A 22,896-nucleotide genomic window follows, 5' to 3' on the forward strand; every position below is an offset into this window, starting at 1 on the left:
GACGGGACTGCCTTGGGCAGGTGACCTGGGCAATTCCATGGTCTCCAGGGTCCCTGCCGCCCTGGCCACGTGTCCCTGTCACAGCCCTGAAACCCCTTGAGGCCCCTGTTCTCCTGTCTCAGTTCCAGTCCAGGCCCCTCCTCCATGACGAAGGTTGGCTCCAAGCCTGCATCCTTTCTGGGTCAGAAGACACCTACTGGGATGTCTCAGGGCCACTGGGATGCTAGAATCCTCCCCAGTCATCTCCACTCTGCACCCCCTCACCCCTGCCCCTGTCCTGGGTGCATTCTCAGGGCTGTCCCCTCCCAGGGGTCCTGCAGGTGCCTCCTCTTTCAGCTCCTGCTCTTAAAAGGGGGCCGACCATTTGTCCATCCTTACCCCCTCCCTGGGATGCCCTGGAAGGCTCCCCATCAGCATCAGACACAGCATCCTTATTCATTTCCAATCCCTCTTCCCAGCTTGGAAGCTGCTAACCAGTCTCCCGGGCCAGGAAATTCCTCACTCAGGTAAGACTACTTTCTAGATTTTTCTGAACTCTTACTTGGATGGCAGCTTTGAAGCTAAAAAATCAAACATGATGTCAGTTTATTCTGTGGTTCCTCATGACGCCACCCCAGAGTCATGCTGGGTGGGTGTCTCCTTTCCCCAGTGGGGAAGAGTCACATGTTAAGGCAAAATTAGGGGATGGGAATTTATAACAGTCCCTACTTCCCACATCATCTTGTCCCCACAGCCTTGCTCTCACCCCATGGCTCCTCCCTGCTCACCCCAGAAGCTTCCCTCCTCAGAGTGGGGCTGTGTCCTTTCAGATGGCAGCTCCTTCTAGTGATGCTGCAGGGAGGACAGGCCAGGACACGTGTGTCTTCAGCTTGCTATGGAAGGAGGCCGAGGGCCGTGAAGGTGGGTCCTGGGCTCCCACCCGCGGGCCCTGCTGACATGTGGACTGTAGAGCAAAGTGCTCAAACCCACAGCTTTAGCTGTGTTTTCTGAGTTCCCTCTTCCTGGTCATGCAGGCCACCTTAGGCATTTGATTCCTTGAACCTTAGTTTTCTCATCTATAAAATGGGGTTAGCAGTATAATCCACAGTCTCTTTTCTGAAACCCTTGGGTCAGATGTGCTCCAGAATTCAAAATTTTTCAGTTTCAAACAAGTGACATGGTGCATCTATTCTATATGACAACATCCCACTGGGGTCTAGAAGTTCCTTGTAATCAAGTACATTAATGTTTCTACAACTGCACTTTTGAGCACTCATAATACATAAAATAAATGAAGATCATAAATTATCCCAGATCTGTTCAGGTCAAATTTTGATACCAAATGAATTTTTAAAAATTCTTGTTCAGTTTTCAGAGGATTGAAGGTTTGGGGTTGCAGATAAGGACCTTCCTAGCTTGTGTCTCTATAGATAATGGCACATAGCACAAAGAGATATAAAAAATGTTCATGGTTGAGGCCTGAGCCACCCCAGCTATGAGGTTTGGGATAAGACAAGTCTCTGGACAAGGCCAAGGGTGATGGGTGGGGAGAACCATTTGGAGCAGCTCTGCTCTTACCCGAGTGTCTGAGCCATTGATTCCAGCTCCACAGATCCTGAGCCTCAGTCCTCATGGAGCCATGAGCCTTTTCCAGGCGTCTGACTCAATCCACCTCCGGAACAGGATCTTTTTCTGGTGGGTCCTTAGGGAAGACCACTGCTGTACTGGTGACCATGACCTGCCTGACCGTCACAACACCATGACCACCCGGTCGACATCCCCAAGCGGTGACGCCAAGTTCAACATGTGCCGCTTCCTCCGCCTGCCGCAGCTCTGCTCCACTTGCGTGGCCTTCTCGCTTGTGGCCGACATGGGCAATCCGAGAGGGGCCATAGGTAACTGGTCCATGTCCTTCTGGTGTGTCTGTTTCGCCATGACCATCATCATTGCCATAGTTGAGTGTTGCAGGCACCCGTCTCACTTTCCTTTCTTCTGGTACAACATCTCTGTCACCTATGCCTGCTACGCTGCCCTCATCTACCTCTCAGCCTCTATCATCTACTCCATCACCTATGTCCAGTTTGTGCCTTATGGTCCTAACCAGGACCAGGCCATCGCCGCCACTGCTTTCTCCTGCATCACGTCTGTGCTGTATATCATAGAAGTGGCCGGGATGTGGGCCTGGTATGAGCTCAAGGAGATCTTCTACAAGCACACCTTGCGAGCCCTGCTGAAGGTGCTGGAGACCTTCGTGGCCGGTGTCATCTTCGCCTTCCTCAGCAACACCTCCCTGTACCTGCACCAGCCGGCGCTGGAGTGGTGCGTGGCCGTGTACTCCATCTGCCTCTTCCTGGCAGCTGTGGTCCTCCTGCTGGACCTGGCTGAATGGGAATACATGCTGTCTGGGCCCTTCTCCATTTTCCAGCTTGTGATCACCCTGCTCTCCATCCTCCTCTATGTCAGCGCTCTGGTCCTCTGGCCACTACCAGTTCTATGAGGAGCTCGGTGGGCAGCCTCAGAGGTCCAGTGATGGGGACTGCAGGGATGAGCTCACCTACGACATGTGCACCTGGGACCAGCGACTGGCTGTGGCCATCCTGACAGCCATCAACCTGCTGGTTTACGTGGCCGACCTGGTGTACTGGGCTTGCCAGGTTTTTCTGTAGGGACTGAGGATTAGCCCACGGACTCCTGATCCTCTGCTCATAGGAAGTATTCTCACCGAGCTCAGATGTCATCTTCCTGGCTCCCTCTCTCCTAACATCCTTCCCCATGCATCTCACTCTCTTTTCTGTTTGCTTCCCCACTGCTGCTCTGTCTCCTTCCTGGGTTCTTTGGTTGTTCAAGTCCTGTTTTGTTTCTTTCTCTTGCTGCTCTCATCTTTCCTTCATTTTCTGCTTTTTGGCCCTTTTTTGGTCATCCTTGGTTTCTCATCTCCTGTGTCCTGACTGCCTCTCCCCATCTTCCTTCTTCAGATCTGTCAGGACCTGAAACTCCTTCCTTCTCTGCCCACCGCCCCCTCCCACCTCCTAAGGTGCTGACTCTGCAGCACACAGCCCTTTGTGCAGCTGTTCACACCCTGGGCCTCCGGAGGGGCCTCATTGCCAAAGGCTGTCTGTCCCCCGGCAGTGCCTTAATGGTGTGGTTGGGAGAATTTAAAGGGTGTGGGAGAGTAGGAAGGGATTGGGCTTTTTTCCTTCCAGTGGAGCAACTATACTGTGCACTTCCCCTGTAAGTTAAAAAAACTCTCTGAAGGTGAGTAATTTCTAGTGGGCAAGATTCTTGCATGAGATACTCTGGGTTCTTGGGCCCCACTTGGTGCTCAGTTCTCCAAGAGATTGGCTCCAGAATTTTTGCAGGCTCATTAATCATCCGTTGCTTAGAGGGCATCTTAGAGGAAGCCAGGGGTAAATGCCTTCCATCCCAACTACTCTCTGGGGAACCAAAAAAAAAAAAAAAAAAAAAAAGAGCTGGTGAAGAACCCCAGGGTCTTGAAGTCACCTGTCTGCAGTGTTTGTGAGGGGCAGCGATGTGGTCCCCCTGACTCAGTGATCAAAACAGATCCTTCCTCTTCAGGGAGAAGAGCATGGACACTGCTGACCTTAACGCTGTAGTTTGCTGGGTGGTTTTTTTTTTTTTTTCTCCTTTTCTTTCCTTCTGTTCTGGGGGCCAAAAATTACTGAGTGGCTCTGTTCTTCAAGAGAAAGTTTCAAATTTTCTTGGCAGGTGGTTTGTAGGGGATGGGGGTTGCTGCTTCCATTGTCAAAGGAACTGTATTGTTTGAGTGTGAGGGGACACATACATGTGTTTTTCTGTGTCAGTTGCTTTTTGATATTGCTTCCTGCTTCTCTGGGACTAAGGCATAATTTGAACTATATAAATGTGCACAATTTTTAAAAATTTTCTGAAGCTTCTTGTTCCTATCAGCACAGCTACCAATCATAGAGAATGACTTTTTCTATTCTCCCACATTCATAATAACCTTTTCAACGTCAATATAAACATGAAGGAAAAGAAAAAAAAAACAAAATAAAATCCACATACTCTACTTGCCGCAAATTTGCCTAGAGCTCAGAGGAGTCCCAGTCAGTTTCCACCCTCACCCAAATATAGGTCTCTGGGAGCCCCTCCCATTGACTCCCCACTCAGGCCTGGACTAGAGCCTGGGGGTGTGGCCCAGCCTGTGACACTAGATGTTGGGCCCCACCCCAGTGCCCATTATCCTGTCCCCTAGCTCTTAAAGGGGCTGTGACAGCATCTGGATGCCTTGTATAAAGGTATGTGCTTGTGTGCATGCTCAGTACACATGTGTGTATGTGTGTGTGCCCTTGTGTTCCCTTGCATTGAGATCAGCAGGCCTTTACAATAACTGGTAACTGTGAAGGTCCCACTAGTCTCCTGTCCTCAACCACAGAACCTCAGAGCCCAGCATCCTGGTGTCACCAGGATCAGAGGGGGCCAGGCAAGCAGAACTGCGGGGGAGGGGAGGGGAAGGACCCACACTGCTGCCCCTCATTCCTGTCCTGGGATGAGGTGTGTGATCCTCACCCATTGGTAGGGGGCTGAAGGGGGATGGCTCCCAGAAGGTCATCCTATGGCAGGCAAATCTTAAGAAGGAATGAAATAAAATTAATATTTTAAAGCAAGAGAAGAAAAATTTGCAAGTAAAATGTTTCTCTGCCCATTTGGGCCTCTTCCTTCCTTGCTAGTGTGCACTGTGCATTAGTCTGACCTCCTGCTGCTGCTGCTGCTAAGTCGTGTCAGTCATGTCCGACTCTGTGCGACCCCATAGATGGCAGCCCAACAGGCTCCCCCATCCCTGGGATTCTCCAGGCAAGAACACTGGGGTCTGTTGACATTTCCTTCTCCAATGCATGAAAGTGAAAAGTAAAAGTGAAGTTGCTCAGTCATGCCCGACTCTTAGCGACCCCATGGACTGTAGCCTACCAGGCTCCTACGTCCATGGGATTTTCCAGGCAAGAGTACTGGAGTGGGGTGCCCTTGTCTTCTCCAATCCGACCTCCTAAAGAGCAGAAATATCTGCTCTGCCATAGAGATCAATTTTTCTAGCCCAAGCCATGGAGCTTCTTAGAAGATAACACTGCTTACTTACTTATGATTTTATTGAGGTCACTAGATGTATTACTTGTGTTCTGCCCATTTTACAAGATTCTTGTTTCTTTAGTCAATGATGAAAAAAATAAGATAACTAGGCTACTTGAACCCGCCTGCACTGCAGGAGACCCTGGTTCGATTCCTATGGTGGGAAGACCCCCTGGAGAAGGGATAGGCTACCCACTTCAGTACTCTTGGGCTTCCCTGGTGTCTCAGTCAGTAAAGAATCTGCCTGCAATGCGGGAAACCTGGGTTTGATCCCTGGGTTGGGAAGATCCCCTGGAGGAGGGCATGGCAAACCACTCCAGTATTCTTGCCTGGAGAATCCCCGTGGACAGAGGAGCCTGGTGGGCTGCAGTCCATGAGGTCTCAAGAGTTGGGCACAACTGAGCGACTAAGCATACATAAGCACAGGCTACTTGAAATGAAATATAATATATGGTTCTCTAAGATCCATGATTGTGATAGTGTGATTCTAGATATGAGAAGAAGCAACAGGTAGAAACCGTCTCCTGGAACTGAGAGACTTGTGAGACTTGTAAGACAGGTGGTCCAGCTGTCTTTTAGCTGCTGTTGCCAGGACAGGGTGAGTAATAGCACGTGAATGGTCTATCCGTGAAATCCCCAACTGATCTGGGAATGAGCATTCCTAGCACCGTGGGACAAATTGGTGAAAAATGTCTCCTAAACCTTGGCTCAAATTAAGACAGAAACAGAGGGAATTGTGTAATAAAGAATGTTGCTGACTACCCAGTTCTACAAGAATCAAGCCAGGACATCCTTTGTGATCCAGTGCCTAAGACTCTGCACTCCCAACACAGGGGCCCTGGGTTTGATCCCTTGTTGGGCAACTAGATCCCACATACTGCAACTGGGACACAGCCTAGCCACATACATAAAGAAAAATATATGCTTTTGTAAAAGAGAAACAAGTCATTAGCCACTGCAGTCACTGATCTACAATCCACCCTGGAAGGGATTCAGGGTGAAAATCAGGATAAAGTACTTTGTGCCCTGGGACAAGTGTAAGAACCAGACCTCAGATAGTTAGATATTTTCAGAAGAATTTTTTTATGAGCCCAGTTTCTTGCATCTTCCCATATTCAGAAAAGCACTAAAACCATTACCCAAGATATCTGGTCCTCATGAAGAGCAGTAACCTATACCAAGCTGTGTGTCCCCAAATCACATACATCCTGCCCTCCTTCTTACTTCTCCAGGACAGGGCTCAGAGCTTCCTGAGAGACTGTCTCCCCAGTTATACTTCTCAGGTTGGCTCCAATAAAACTTTTATTTCTTTCTTAAGTTGACTATTGACTAATTTTTCATTGATAAACACATTGACACACCCAAGTTTTTGTGCAGGAGTATCATATTCTTATATTTCCTGATTCAAATGGAACTCAGCCCTGGGACCTCACTTCCCAGGAGGATGGAAATGACTCCATGCTTTAGTAAAAGAATTGCCCAGGGTAGGCTCACCTGAGGTGCTCACTGTCCAAGACTGGTGGTTATCAGGGTGGCTGCTCCACCCCTCCTGTTGGGGATTAAGGATCATTTGTCACAATTCCAAGGCTGGTCCAGTCCCCTCACTGTGGAGCTCGAAAGAGAGTGTAAAGTTTCTCTGCTTAGTCCAACCCTCTCGTCATAGAGGAGGAGCAGCTGGACCCCAGGGAGGGGAAGGATGTGTCCAGAGTCACCCTGTGTGTGGCATAGTCAGAGTCAGGACCAGGTGTCCTGTCCACAGGCCGGCTGTCCATCCAGGGCCCCACGCTGCTTGTGACAAGTGTGGCAGCAGCATCCTCTAGGCTGGGATTCTGTCCTGTACACCCTCATTCTGCACAAACCTGTCCCGTCCCCCTGAGGAGGGCACTCACTGCTGCTGAGTCCCTTTCCTCATCTGCTAGATGGGGGAGGGGTGCCAGAGGCCCCTGGTCCCTCCCAACACTGCCTTTCCCTGATCCTGTACTGCTGGGAGTACAAAGGGACCGATCCCAAATAGTAGAAGAGGAAATGGAAACCCAGAGTGAGGAAGAGGTAGATTGGGGTCCACAGCTCGGTCCACAGTCACATGTGGTCCCGCCTCCAGTCAAGTGGCCCCACAGCCCTGGTCTGGTCTCCCTGGAGATGAACCATGAGTTGCATGGAGAGCAGAGCCCAAGAGATCTGGTTTCTGGTTTCAGTTCTGCCACAGGATAACTCATGAGCATGGATGAGTCTCATCACTGATCTGAGCTCCAGTTTCCCGTTTATAAAATAGGAAAATTAGGCCAAAATCATGGGTTTTAAGCTATGTCCTCTGGAGACCTTGGTTTCTAGTGAGATGGGGTTGCAAGTAGGGTGTTGGCCCATCCAGCATTTTCTCTAACCAGAGCAATCTGGCTTGAATCAAACTCCCACTCAAGATCTCATTTGAAAATAAGATTGGAAAGATTGGAAGTGATTCATATGCTCATCTTTAGGGTGGTGGTTAATAAACTATGGTGTAGACAGAAGAAGAAATACTAAACAGCTGGGAAAAAAATGAGGATGCTCTCAAATAATGATAAGGAAATATCTCCAGTATATACAAAGTAAAAACAGTAAGGTACATAGTATGCTATTTTAAAATGTATAATAGGGAGAGGAATAAAAATAAAAATATCTATAGATGATTGTTTTGCTTCAAGAAACACAGAAAGGACCCCCATGAGTTCGGTGGAGCAGATGCCTGGGTCTTAATCAGAAAGAGGAGCTGAAGAGAGAGTAGATGGAGCCACAGGTAGAAGTGAGGCTTCTCAATATATGGCTTTTTAAAAAGAATATTTTTATTTTGAACCATGTAAATACATTACCTTTCAAGAAAATAAAATTTAAGTTTGAAAAATATGCCAACTGGAGAAGAAGAGTCAGGGGAGGGATAGTTGGCAGATGGTTTCCATGTTCCCTGCAACTTTGATGGACAGTCTGGGGGAGGAGCTGAGAGATGCCCACACAAGCCTGTCTCCAAAGGCAGAGGGAAGGGAGGTGCCTTGGATCCAGGGGTCTGGGGAGGGGGAGCTGTGGCCCCCAAGCCCACCTGCTATGATCAGGACTCCCCCAGCCCTTTAGCACACACAGCTGATGGAGAAGACCCCCGGTGCCCAAGCCTCAGGCCCTACCCTTGCTCCCTGCCTGGCCTGGGCTCTCTGTCTCCTGAGGCAGTGGCCAGAGGCTCCCTCCTCAGCCGGCCAGACAGAGCCTCCTCCAGGCAGTGTGACTCCAGCTGACGCCCCCACTCCCCAAGACTGTGGCCTGAGCCGCATCCAGAACAGAGCCCGGGGCACAGATGTTCCCATGCTCTGGCTCTGGAGCAGCTTCCTAGAATAATCATGGAGATAGCCTTCCCTAATTTACCTTTGAGTGGAGAGAAGAGGATTTCTTCTCTCCTGGGGCATCAGGGACCTGGTTATCTGCCCTGGAAACCAGTGCAGGATGCCAATCCATGTGGCCCTTGTCTGTGTTTTTGTCTCCTGTCTCAAGGTGTCTGTATGGAGGCAGATGAGCTGAGGAGAAGGTAGTGTCTAAGGTCTCCACGCGCTCTCTGGCACTTTCTGGCTGGCTCGTCAACAGGAAGTGGTCTGGCTGAGATGAGGGCGCTGCTGTGGGACCTCTGCTTGGGGCACTGCAGTTAGAGCAGGACAGACAGGAGCCCAGAGATTATTCCCGGACCCAAAAGAAGAGGGAAGGGGCTCAGCCTTTCCTGAGGTTCTAGTACCTGCTGAGATTTGCAGGAAGCCAGACTTGAAATCCAGGCTCTGACAAGGAGTAACTGTGTAACCTTGAGCAAAAGATATAATGTAGTTTTTGGGCCTCAGTTCAACATCTATAAAATGGGGATGACAAGAAATATATCTCTGAAGATGAAATAGAAATAAGTAACCTAGTCAGACTGTTGTTGCTGAAGAAATGGCCATTCCATTCCTCTTGGGTCTAAGGTACAATGCCAAATCCAGGGAGAGTTTAAGATCTTGAACCAAGTATCTAGGTTCAAATCCCAGCTCTGCCACTTCCTATCTGTGTGATCTTGGCCATTGACCTTTCTGTGCCTGTGAAAATGGGGACACAGAGAGCATAGTTCAAGGGTTGTTGGGAGGATCAAATGAATTCACAGCAGTGCTTGACCTGCAGGGAGCATGACACGTGTGACCTCTTGTAACTGTTGTGTCCACAGCAGCCCCGCTGCAGCCCAAGTCCTCAGGGCCCCTTTCTCAGCCGACAGAACCTATGAGCTGTCATCTGAGGTCTCTTCTGGTACCAGGCTGGGCTGGTGAGGGTTTGCCCAGTTGCTCTTTTCTGCATCTGCTTCTGACCAGGCGTTGGGAGGTGATGACGGGAGCTCCATTCAAGCCCATCTCCTCACCCCCACTCCAACCAGCATCTGTTTCCATAAATCCCTCGAGTGCTTTGTCTGGAAGAAGAGTAAGCTTCCTCAGGCAACAAAGTTCTCAGAAACCATCCATCTGGGCAGCTCACGGAGTGGGGCTCCCTCTGGGCATCCTCTCCTCCCTACATTGACCTTGACAAACCTTAGGACAAATGACACCCTCTCAGCACTACAGCCAAGGGAAGGCACCCCCCTGGTCCCACCTGCTGCCCCCCTGCCCCTCGGGCTTCCAGCTGCCCACTGCTGCCTGCAGCACGCCATCCCTCAGGCCACCACGTGACCGCAATGGTCCACATCCATGCTGAGCCCGGGCCAGCTGCCCATCAGCCCAGACCACTGCCCCCAGTAACACTCTCGTTGCTAGTCTGGGACCACACCTTTTGCTAATCCCTAAGAAGAAAGAGCTTGTGTTTCTTTCTGGTGCTCCAGGCAGAAGGAAGGATTCCAGAATATTCTGTTCCTGGACCCTGCAGAGGCTGGCAGAGACCCAGATCCCTCCATCATCTCAACCTCTGACCCACCACAGCACCCTGGCACCCCTGCTTTCTCCTCTTCCCGCTCCACAAACTTGTTTTAAGCTTTGTTCTTGGTGTCAAGAAGTTGCTCCTTATAGGCATGTAAGGAAAGAGTGTTCTGCATCATCGAGCAAATAGGGGGACAGAGTTCCCAGTCCATTTGTAGGAAGCTGTCATTTTTTTTTGTTGAAACAGGCCTAATATGTTATGTGTATATTATTATAGCCTATTGTAAAATAGAATGCAAACTCTACATTCAGCTTCAAGTAAACTGTGAGGCCTCAGACATAAACACTACAATATAGACACACCAAGTAGAGCATTTGCCTCTTTCACTCATGAATATATTCCCAGCACTGAACTGAGCTGACAGCAGGTGTTTGTTGAATGAATATGACTTTATAATATAGCCTTATGAATATTACCTTACAGCCTCAGGATCCAGGTTGAACCTCCTGACCAGAATACATTCTGTTCTTTCTGTCTTCAGTGGAAATGTTACAGAATCACTGGGTTTTGTGTTATCTCATTTAATCTAACAACATCATGGTCATGTATAATGGACATCTCTGTGAAGCAGAATCACTGAGAATGTGAACTCCCCCCTATATTAGAGGATGTCTCTGTCATGTGAGTTTTGGGGAGAGACTGGGCATGAACCTCAATAAGAAACATAAAAAAGCAGGTAAATAATTAACCTGACATGCCTGGGCTTGGACACACACCTAAGGAGCAGGTGACAAACAGACACAGATCAGATCATTTGCTTCTGTGGGGCCTGCAGTAGCATCCAGTATGTACTTCCAATGGCCGTGGTGTCTAGACCAGCTGCCCGTGGCTGTGCCCTGGCTGCCTAGCTCCTGCCTTCCTGGTCTGAGCCTATTTCTAAGCCTGGTCCCACCTTAATAATTCTCTAAGCTACCCAGCAGCTCTCTAGTACAGTTGTTCTCTTCTTAAGTTGCCAGAGATGTTCTCTGCAGGGCTAATCAAGAGCCCATCATGTCTAAAAGCAGGTGTTAATTATCTCTATTTTCTGGATGATGAAACTGAGGCTTAGAGTGGCATTGACTGAGCACAGGACTGCCATATTCCAGGCTGAGCTCTGGTCTCAGTTCAGGGTTGGGGGACATGTAGACATGTCAGTGGAAAGGCACTGAGATGACCAAGAGGAATTGGGAGAAGTTCTCAGTGGCTGGAGGGAGGGAGGCAAAGAGGCAAGAGAGATAGAAAGAGGTGTTAGCTTGCGGGGCTTTGGAGGTGATATTTTGGGATGTGTGTTTCATCCTGAGGGAGCAAAGAGAAGCCTGAAAAGTTTTCTTAGTTATGTTCACTCCAAAGCAGACATTCAGGTAAAAAACGGAAACAGTCATTAGTAGGAAGCTTATGGCAGGAGAGCAAGTGAGAGGATGGATGGATGTGGACCAGGTGGTGACTCTAGAAATGAAGAAGAGAGAGGATGGATTCACAAGTATTTTGTGAAAAGCATCTGTGAAGTTGCTGCCGTTGACTAAATGAGAAAGATGAGGAAGGATCAGCATGTTTTGGGTGTGGGAGGTTCAAGAGGTGGGATTGGACATGTTGAGTGTGAGGTACCATACATGATTCAGAGAGAGCACTCAGCAGGTAGCTGGATAAGACTCTAGCACTCAGCAGAGATTAGCTCTGGAGGCAGGAACTGGGGAGTTGTCATCATTCAGCCTATTTACTTCATTCAGCATCTTCTTAAATGTCACATCCATGGAGCAGTCTTATCTACTCCCCACATTCCAATAACTCCCTCTTCACCTGTTTTCCCATTGTCATTATATTTATCACCAGATAACATGCTATTCTATATTGGTTTGCATATTATCCATCTAGATAAGTAAGATTCATGAGGGAAGGAACTCTTGGTTCCATTCTCTGCTCTCTGTTCAGTGCCTAGAACACTTATGGCCATCTGACTGGATAAAGACTAGAAGGTGTGCAGAGAAGAGGGGGTCTAGGCTGGAGTCTGAGGACCTGAGACCCTCAGACAATGGGAGAGGAGGAGGAGGGGGGAGAAAAGAAGGGAGGAGAGGCTGAGTAGCAGGGGGACCATCACTCCAGAGAATGGTTCCTGGTGAATTGTGGGAGAGATCCATTTCTTAATAAATTTCCTCCCTCTAGAAGCACGTGGTTGTTGGATCAGGCCACATGACAGAAATGTCAGTGAGGCCCATCACTTAAGCTAAGATACTTCGTCCGGTGTCAATCCACTACATTAGCCCTTGTGGCTCAACACCTCATCCTTCCACCTCATTGTGTACGGAGACCGAGGATATCCCACATCAGATACTTCACAAAGTGTCACTTAAGCAATCAAGATGGTTGGTGGATCAGGAAGACCTCCCTGAAGATGATTAAAAGTACATCTTAAAGCATAAAAAAATTAACAAGCAAAAGTGAGGAAGGTTTGGTTATTGATTGTAAGGATCTATAATTCAGTGCAGAAGTGATGTAAACTCCTTGGGTGGAGAAGAGGAGAAAGAAACTCGAACATAAGGCACCAGAGGATGCCTCTATGTCCCACTGTCAGAAAGAATTTGGGTAGAGAAGTAAGAGAGCTGAGAACTCCAAGCCAACACATTGGTTTGAAGCCTCAGAGCTTAGGTAAACAAGGAAACATCTTCAGCAAAGAAAGGTCAAAAGATACCACCTCAGGATTTGGATATTTTAATAGTCTTCAAAGAAGCAAAGACTAAGGTCTATTTCAAAATATACCAAAATACTCCTCTGAGGTCAAACATCCAACTGAATAAATAAACCCAATTCAAAAAAGGTGGGCCTGAAGTGTCCTAAAACAGTGCAATTTTCTCCGGAAGTAACAAGACGTGGGACTTAAAGGCAAAGCTAATTAATAAAACACATGAAGGATCAAGTGTCAATCAAAATCACTCAATTGATAAAATACAGAGAAATGATCAAATTAGAAAAAACCATGAAAAAAAGAGGAGATAAAACATGAGCGTAACGGTTGGATGGTCCTACCAAAAGTCTACAGCAATAAAGTGCTTGATAGAAGTGTGGTGAGCAAAAAAAAAAAGGGATAATCATACCTGGTGGGGGTGGGAATAGCCAAACTAGTATCAAGCCGATGAAAGACAGGGAGATTTCTTAAAAAACTGGAAATAGAACTGCCATATGACCCAGCAATACCACTTCTAGGCATATACACAAAGGAAACCAGATCTGAAAGAGACACGTGCACCCCAATGTTCATCGCAGCACTGTTTATAATTGCCAGGACATGGAAGCAACCTAGATGCCCATCAGCAGATGAATGGATGAGGAAGCTGTGGTACATATACACCATGGAATATTACTCAGCCGTTAAAAAGAATTCATTTGAATCAGTTCTAATGAGATGGGTGAAACTGGAGCCCATTATACAGAGCGAAGTAAGCCAGAAAGATAAAGACCATTACAGTATACTAACACATATATATGGAATTTAGAAAGATGGTAACGATAACCCTATATGCAAAAAAAGAAAAAGAAACTCAGATGTATAGAACAGACTTGTGGACTCTATGGGAGAACCCGGGGGTGGGATGTTTCAAGAGAACAGCATCGAAACATGTATATCTAGGGTGAAACAGATCACCAGCCCAGGTTGGATGCATGAGACAAGTGCTCAGGCCTGGTGCACTGGGAGGACCCAGAGGGATGGGGTGGAGAGGGAGGTGGGAGGGGGGACCGGGATGGGGAATACATGTAAATCCATGGCTAATTCAATGTATCACAAAAACCACTGCAATGCTGTAAAGTAATTAGCCTCCAACTAATAAAAATAAATGAAAAAAAAAAATAGAAGCACACGAGTTGGGCCTCAGGTGCAGGTGGAGGAAAGCATGTGTATCGGGAGGGGCCTCAAGGAAACGTGGAGGCAGGAGCCCAGGCCGCCTCCCTGAGCTCCGGCTGGTTCCCCCTTTCTTGGCCTCCCTTCCCAAGAGCGCTCAGTGTGTGGTGCCCAGAGGGAGGGGCGGGGTGCTGGGAGCATCTGGGACAGAGTCTTAGATGTTAAGGGAGCAGGAGGGAGAGGTGAGGTTACAGCTGTCTCTGGGGGCATCAAGTGTCAGTAATCGTGGTCCCTCCCCTCATCAAGACCAGTTGAATATTTGCTCTCAAATTTTTCATAAATCTGCCCCTGCCATCCACCCCTGAAGTGTCTTTGCTCAAGGCCCATCATCACATACCTGGACTATGAAATCAACCTCCAAACTGGCCACCCAGCTTCTTGGCCAGCCTCCATTCCATTTCCCTCCTACAGCCAGAGTGTTAGTTCCAGAGTGGGCCTCTGATGGATCAGCCCCTCCTTACAGAATGTCAGTGAGGCCTCATCACTTACAGCTAAGATCCTACTTCTGTCTCTGGTGTCCAGATCCATCTACATTGAGCCCCGTCTGCTGCTCCTGCAACACCTCCCTTCCTCCCCACCTCACCTGTTGTGCTCACGTGAGACCCAGGAGCTTCCCACATCAGATTACTTCACAGAAGTGTCACTCTGAAAGCAATCAGAGATGGAGTTGGTGGAATCAAGGAAGACCTCCTGGAGGAGATGATTAAAAGTCAAGTCTTAAAGTGCATATAAAAAGTTAACAAAGCAAAGAAGTGAGGAAGAGTTTTGGGTTATATGATTTGCTCAAGGATCTCATGAAGTTTCAGTGGCAGAGTGGATGTGACTGCTGCTTGTGTGTGGGAGGAGGGAGAAGAGAGAACTGAACATGGCCAACCAGAGGCTGCTCTATATGTCCACTTGGGTCAGGAATGAGGTTTGGGGTGGCAGAAAGTAAGGAGTTGGAGCTGAGACACTTCCCCAAAGCCAGGACCACATTGTTTGCAGCCTCAGAGCTAGGGTAGACAAGGAAAACCATGCCCTTCAGCAAGAGGAAAGGTCAAAGATGATACCCACCTTGACGGGAGTTTTGGATTTTTTTTAAGTCTTCACAAGAGAAGCAAAATCTAAGTCTTCATTTCCAGTGAAATGGGTCCAAATATACATGACCTCTGAGGTCAAACAATGCCAACCTGTAAATTAACACAATTGGCACCCAACAGGTGTTTGGCCTGGAGTGTCCTGAGCAGAAGCAAGTGCAATTATTCTCGGTGAAGCTTCCAACAAAGACGTGAGGACTCTCCCAGAAAAGCGAGTCCTGTAAGAGGGGCTCACAGTTTAATGACAAAGCACATGAAGGATCAACCCACTGTGAGTCCCAGGAGCTCCAGTGAACACATACTAATATGAAATACTCAGCAAACCAATACACTTTGATAAACAAATACACTAATGATAAACACATTAGAAAAAGACACCATGAAAAAAAGACAGGAAGATAGGAAACAGAGCTGTAACGGGTTGAAGAGGGTCCTCCTGAAATTCATGTCTACTCAGAACCTCAGAACGTGGCCTATTTGTATAGAAGTATGGTGATGCAAACATACTTAATTAAAGATTTGGGGATGGAGATCATCCTGGATGGAGGGTGGGACCACAGTCCAGTGACTGGTATCTTTACAAGAGAAAGGACACAGAGATTTACACACAAAGAGTTGAGAGAAGATGAGCACATAAAGACAGAGATGGAGTTAAGGTGGGGCGGGGGGCTACAAGATAAGGGGTCTCCAGAAGCTAAAGGAGGCAAGGACGCACCCTCTCGGAGCATCACAGGCAGCACAGCCCTGCTGACACCTTGATTTCAGACTTATGACCTCCGGAACTGTGAGAGAATAAATCTCTCTTGTATTAAACCATCAAGCTCATGGTAACCTTATGCAACAGCCCTAGGAAATAAAAATAAGTAAAAACTTGGAAAATATAGTCTCTCATATTTTTATAAATTACAGATAAGCTAGCTGACCTACTCTAGAGCATGATAGTCACATGGATCCCAGGATCCCTTGTTATTTCCTGTGTCCCCCAGTGTCTGAGACTCACAGGGGAGGGTCCACTGATCTAGAGAAGAGGAGTCAGTCCAAACGCCCACAGGAGCCAGGAGGGAAGGAAATGAGTAAAGGGGATGGAGAGGACCAGGGCCCCTGGAGAGGACCAGCTGCACCTGTCGGGGGTGGTGGAAAAGAAGGAGGCCCTGTGCATGACACACTCTCATGTGTATAAAATGGAAAAAAAGATACAGATATGCCCTACAAACATGTGCATTTATGTACACACAAGTCTACATATTTCACAATATGTGAAATGTGTTGATGACTGTACATGAGGTTGAGGACACAGATGCTCCCTGGATGGAGGGGTGGACCAGGCAGGAAGCCTGGTCATGCCCAAGAGAAAAAATCAGGACATGTGAGATGATCATAGACTTGCTTTATGTCAATTATACAGAAGAATAAGAGAAATATAGAAAACTACATGAAGATATGAATGGAAAACAATATAGAGGGCATAGCCACATCAGCTCCAGCTCCCCCAGCCCCCCAAGGACACATAGCTCAGTGACACCAGACCTCCTGAGGCTTCTAAAGGAGCTGGGAGTCTGAATTTTAATGTGAAATTAAAGCACTGCAGCTTCCAAACCCTTAGGGAAAGAAATATTAATACTAGTGATTCTACATCATTTCTTCATAAAAACACTGTGTTGGAAAACTGAATACATCAGGAGTCCACCTCCAGTGCAAACTAGTTTACAGCCCCTGATCTGGAGCAAATCAAGCTGCATGTGCCTATGTCCAGAGTGGGGCCAGGGCCTTCTGGGTCCTCTGTGAGGGGTGCGGGGAGGGGAGCAGATAGGTGCATGGATTGAGAGCGCCCTGTCAGAGACCCTCTGAGGAGCCCTTCGTTTGCTTTTATTCATTTAATTGACACATAGTTGGTTATAAGCCCATTGCACAGATGGGGAACCTGAGGTTCTGATGAGTAAATGGACAGGATCATCCAGTTATGAAATGTTTTATCCTTGTAACTCTGGTGTCCATTTTCCCTCTTCCTTCTCTGTCCTGGCACCTCTTCCTTCCTTCCTCTGTCCCGGCCATGACCCTCCCAGCTCACTGTCTTCTAGTCCACAGGCCTGGCCGCTGGGCAGGCAGGGCTCAGCCACATCCAGGCTGTGCTCTGACGGGGGCACCATATCCAGGCTCACAGACTAGAGTGGAGGGGGTGCTGCTGGGAGACTCAGGCAAAGCTGCTGCTTTCCAGGTGGGGGAACTAAGGCCCAGAGAGGGCACAGGCCTTACCCAGGGTCACACAGCTGGAACTCCCATGCCTCTCCTTCCCCAAGTCTCCCTCTGTGCTATTAAATGGATCTAAAGTTGTCTTTTAGCCTTAGGTGTAAATTGCAGGGTCATTTTGTCTAGGTAAGTTGGGAACAGCTTTGGGGACAGACACCCCCATCAGCCCTCACCCAGTGCCCCTCCCCACCCGGCAGTGCCCACGGGGAGGCCGCAGGCTCCAGGGCTCCCCTGGCAACTGGGGCTCAAGGAGCTCTGGGAGTCCAGGGCGGTTCTCAGGGTTTGCTCTGTCTCTCTTTCCAGCCTCAGCTTGCCCCAGGGTTTATTATCAGCAAAGGTGACAAGGCCCCTGATGGCAGGAAGCTGGCTGGGGCTCAGGGTGCTGGCCCTTCAACCCTGGGCACCTCTCAGCAAAGAGTCCCTGAGGAGGGGCGGGCTGGGAGGGGCCTCACTCCCCCCACCCTGGACCCTGGAGGAGCCCCTGTGTGAGCAGGACTGCAGCCCTGGCTGGCGGGACTGTCTTGGGTAGGTGCCTGGGCAATTCCATGGTCTCCAGGGTCCCTGCCACTCTGGCCACGTGTTCCTGTCACAGCCCTGAAACCCCTTGAGGCCCCTGGTCTCCTGTCTCAGTTCCAGTCCAGGTCCCTCCTCCATGGGGAAGGTTGGCTCCATGACTGCATCCCTTCTGGGTCAGAAGAAACCTACTGGGCTGCCTCACGGCCACTGGAATCCACACCCCCTGACCCCCAGTCATCTCCAGTCTGTCGCTACAGCCCTGACTCCAGTCCTAGGTACCTTCTCAGGGCTGTATGCTCCTAGGGGTCTAGCAGATGCCTCCTCTTTCAGCTCCTGCCCTTAAAAGGGGGCCAGTCATCCATCCATCCCCACCCCCTCCCTGGGATGCCCTGAAAGACTTCACATCAGAATCAGATATAGCATCCTTGTTCATTTCCAATCCCTTCTTCCCAGCTTGGAAGCTGCTAACCAGTCTCCTAGGCCAGGAGAATCCTCACTCAGGTAGGACTACTTCTAGATATTTCCAGACTCGCATATGGATGGCAGTTTTGGAGCTTAAAAGCTAAACATTATGTTAATTTATTCAGTGGTTCCTCCAGGACACTCCACCTTGGAGTCATGCTGGGTTGGAGTCTCCCTGCCCCAGCCGGGAAGAGTCACATGGGAAGGCAAAATGCGGGGGAGGGGATTCAGAACAGTTCCTATTTTCCGTGTCATCTTGCCCCCACATCCCCAAGGCCTTGACTCCTCCGTTTAATCTCTGAAGCTGCCCTCCTCCGGGTGGAACTGTGTCCCTTCAGATGGCAGTTCCTTCTAGTGATGGCTCCTGGGGGGACAGGCCAGGACACGTGTGTCTCCAGGTTGCTGTGGAAGGAGACTGTGGCCCTGAAGGTGTGTCCTGAGTCTCAGAGCCCCGAGCTTTGGTCCTGGGCTCCCACCCACGGCCTGGCTGACCTGCTGAACTGTAGAGCAAAGTGCTCAAACCCACAACTTTGGCATTTTCATCTGGATTTCCCACTCCTATCTACGGGGCAACCTCAGGGAAATACTTAACTACCCAGCTTCAGTTTTCTCATCTGTAAAATGTGGTCAGCAGTACAATCCAATATCCCATTTCTGAAACCTTTGGGTCTGCTCCAGAATTCAGAATTTTTCAGCTCCAGATAGGTGACATGGTGTATCTACTCTATATGATATCACACTCAAGGGAGTCTGAAAGCACCTTGTAATCAGATATATTAGTGTTTCTGCGACTGAACTTTTGAACGTAAATTGTCTCATGTTTGTTCAGGTCAAAACTTGTTACCAAATGAATTTTTTCAAAATTCTTTTTTCAATTTTCTTAGCCTTGAAGGGTTGGGGTTGCAGATAAGGACCAGCCTAACTTCTGTCTCCATAGATAAAGGTACACAGCTCAGAGAGATAAAATACTCAGGGTTTGAGGCCAGACCAAACATGGCTATAAGGTTTGGGATAAGACAAGTCTCCTGACAAGGCCAAGGCTGATGGGTGGGGAGAAACATTCTGGAGCAGCTGTGCAGTTACCCGAGTGTCTGAGCCATTGGTTCCAACTCCGCAGATCCTGAGCCTCAGCCCTCACAGGGCCCTGAAGCTTTTCCAGGCGTCTTGACTCCAGAGCTGGATCTTCTTCTGGTGGGTCTCAGCAAAGACCACTGCCGTATCGATGACCTAGACCTGCACAACATCACAACCTCCACATGACCGTCCTCAGGCCTGGGCTCTCTGACCATCATCATGGGCTACTTCCTCCGCCTGCTGCAGCTGCTGTCCACCTGCATGGCCTTCTCACTGGTGTCTGGTGTGAGCACTTTGCAGGTGGTTGCAGGTAACTGGTCCATATTTGTCTGGTGCTTCTGCTTCGTCGTGACCCTCATCATCCTCATAGTCGAGTTGTGTGGGCTTCAGCCCCGCCTCCACCTCTCCTGGGACGGCTTTCTCATCACCAGCGCCTCCTGTGCCACCTTCTTATGTCTCTCAGGCTCCATCGTCTTTGCCACCTCCTGCATCCAGTTGCTGCCTCACAGCCCCTTCGGCAACCATGCCATTGCGGTCACTGCCTTTTCCAGCCTTGCATCTCTGGCTTATGCCACTGAAGTGGTCTGGACCTGCGCCTGGTCTGGAGAGTTCTCCTGCTCTGTGCTCACCTTGCCAGGCCTGCTTCACAGGCTGGAGATCTTCGTGGCCTGTGTCATCTTCGCCTTCATCAGCAGCCCCCACCTGTACGTGCACCAGCCTGCCCTGGAGTGGTGCGTGGCCGTGTATTCCATCTGCTTCCTCCTGTCAGCCATGACCCTCCTGCTGAACTGGTACAACTGGGACAACAGGCTGCCTGTCCCCGTCCCCCTTGTGCATTTGGGGCTGACCCTGCTCTCCGCCCTCCTCTACGCCTCAGCTGTGGTCCTCTGGCCACTCTACCAGTTCAATGGGGAGTTCGGTGGGCAACCCCAGAGGTCCAGTGACGTGAGTTGCCATGATAAACTCACCTACTATATGTGCACCTGGGACCAGCGACTGGCTGTGGCCGTCCTGACAGCCGTCAACCTGCTGATTTATGTGGTTGACCTGGTGGACTTGGCCCGCCGCTTTTTTTATCAGCTTCTGAGGCTCTGCACCAGGCCCCCCCATTCCCTCTTGGTGTCAGTGGAGGCATCTTCACCAAGCTCAGTCGTCCTCTGATGCCTCTTCCTGGCTCCCTCTCTCCCTCCTCACATCCTTCTCCATTCATCTCACTCTCTTTTCTGTTTCCTTCCCTCCTTCTGCTCTGACTACTTCCTGTCTGGTGTGGTTGCCCACATTCTCTTTTGTCTCTTTCTCTTGCTGTTCCATCTTTCCTATATTTTCTACTCTTTGTCCCTTTTCTGATCATTCTTAGTTTTCTCATCTCCTATGTCCTGACCACCTCTTCCCATCTTCCTTCTTCTGATCCGTCAGGACCTGAGACTCCTTCATTCACTGCCCACCGCCCCCTCCCGCCTCTTAAGGTGCTGACTCCACAGCACACAGCCCTCTGTGCAGCTGTTCACACCCCAGGCCTCTGGAGGCTCTGGTTGTCTGTCACCCTGGCTGTGTCTTAGTTGGTACAGATGTGTGGAGTGGGGTGAGTGTGGGTAGCTAGGGATTGGACCCCCTTTCTCCCAGTGGAGGGGGTTGTACAGTGTCACTGTTGTTCAGTCTCTCAGCCGTGTCCAGCTCTTTGCGACCCCCATGGACTGCAGCACACCTTGCTTCTCTGTCCTTCACCATCTCCCAGAGCTTGCTCAAATGCAGTCCATTGAGTCAGTGATGCCATCCAACCATCTCATCCTCTGTAGCCCCCTTCTCTCCTGCCTTCAATCTTTCCCATCATCAGGGTCTTTTCTAATGAGTCAGCTTCTTTTTAAGTTAAAACAAAATCTCTGGAGGTTGATAATTTCCAGTGGGTGGGAGTCTTGAAGCAGAGACCTTGAGTCCCTGGGCCCCACCTAGTGCTCAACCCCACCTGAGATTGGCTCCAGAATTTTTGCAGGCTCACTAAACCCACTGCCTAGAGGGCTTCTTAGAGGAAGTTGTGATGACTTCCATCCCAATTACTTTCTGGACATTGAAGTAGGAGCTGGCAGAGAACCCCAGGGTCTTGAAGACACCTCTCTGCAGTGTTGGTGAGGGGCAGCAATGTGGCCCTCTGGCCTCCGTGATCAAAACAGCAAGTCCTGCCTCTGCAGGGAGAAGAGTGTGGCCCCTACAGCCTTAAAGGTGATGTTAGCCTGGATTTTTTTTTACTGATCAGGAATGAAAAATTTAATGAATATCCCTATTCCTAAAGGGGAAGTTTCTTTTCATTCTTTTTCCCAGTGGGGTTACTTCAGAGGGTGGAAATTGCTTCTGCCATAGTGAAAGGAATTACATCCCTGACTGATGCACATAGAAATATTATTCTGTGTGTCAGTGGCTTTCTCTGCTGCTTCCTGCTTCTCTGGGATTCATGAATAAGATGGTCTATATGAATATATAAGTGTGTATATCTTATTCCCAGGAGCTTCTGGTTTCCATCAACCCCCTGCTGTCAATCATAGAGAAAATCTTGTCCCTTCTCCACAACTACAATGTACTTTTTTAACCTCAAAATTAAGATAAAGGAAAACAAAACAAAACAAAACAAAACAATGCCTCCTCCCCTCCTCACCAATCAAGAGATCCTAATTAACCCAAAATGATCTAGAGCTCAGAAGAGGCCTAGCCAATTTCCCTCCTCACCCACCCGACCCTGGGTGGGGTCCCTGGTGGGATCCCTCCCACTTTCTCCCCACTGCCACCTGAGTTAGACCTTAGAGAGTGGACCATCTCTGGAAAACTAGAGTTTAAGCCACACCCCAATGCCCAATATCCCATCAGATAACTCTTAAAAGGCTCCTGCCAGCTCCTCAATGTCTTTCTTTAATAGTGTGCCAGGGACTTCCTGGTGGTCCACTGGTTGAGACTCCTGGCTTCCACTGCAAGGGGAGTGGGTTCTATACTTGGTCCGGGATCTAAGGTCCCACCTGCCGTTCAGCACAGGCAAAAACATTTTTTTAAAAAGAGTTGTGTGCCTGTGTGCATGCACAGCGTGTTTGCCTGTGTATGAGCATGCGTGTCCGTGTGCATGCTGGCATTGGCACCAGCAGCCCTTTGTATAACTGTGGTGAGGAAGTCACCCCAAACCTTCTTCCTCTTCTGTTCTCAGCCACAAAGCCTCAGAGCCCAGCATAGTAGCTTCACCAGGGCCAGAGGGGCCAGGCAAGCAGAACTGGGGGGGAGGGAAGGGGGAGGACCCCCACTGCTGCCCCTCACTCCTGTACTGGGATGAAGCATGTGATCTTCAACCAGCGGCAGGTGGGGTGAATGGGGAGGGCTCCCAGGAGGTGGTCCCTATCGTGGGAAAATCTTAAGAAGGACTAAAAAAAATTCATATTTAAGGCAAGATGAAAATTTCAGCATAAAATTGTTCTCTGACCATTTGAGCCTCCTCCCTCCCCTCTAGAGTGCATTGTACATCTGCAGTATGTGTTAACCAACCTCTCTGCTCAGCCATAAAGGTGATATTTTCTGCTTATGGCCTCCGCCACATAACTCCTTAGAAGATTAACACAACTTATGACCTTATTAATGTCATAGCTGTATTATTTG

The 22,896-nt window shown here is 49.1% G+C and overlaps 1 protein-coding gene and 1 pseudogene across 1 annotated transcript; both read left to right on the top strand.

The window, feature by feature from the left end:
• The first annotated feature begins 1,783 nt into the window (after nucleotides 1-1,783).
• LOC110132185 (myeloid-associated differentiation marker-like) lies at nucleotides 1,784-2,645 on the top strand (annotated as a pseudogene).
• Nucleotides 2,646-18,552: 15,907 nt separating this feature from the next.
• LOC110123444 (myeloid-associated differentiation marker-like) lies at nucleotides 18,553-20,865 on the top strand. Its single transcript, XM_020871340.2, is given in 2 exon segments — nucleotides 18,553-18,697; nucleotides 19,313-20,865. Coding segments are annotated over 2 exon segments (1,263 nt in total). The 3' UTR covers nucleotides 20,431-20,865.
• Nucleotides 20,866-22,896: the final 2,031 nt, after the last annotated feature.

Source organism: Odocoileus virginianus, chromosome 16 (genome assembly GCF_023699985.2).
Source record: "Odocoileus virginianus isolate 20LAN1187 ecotype Illinois chromosome 16, Ovbor_1.2, whole genome shotgun sequence".
NCBI classification, from domain to species: domain Eukaryota; kingdom Metazoa; phylum Chordata; class Mammalia; order Artiodactyla; family Cervidae; genus Odocoileus; species Odocoileus virginianus.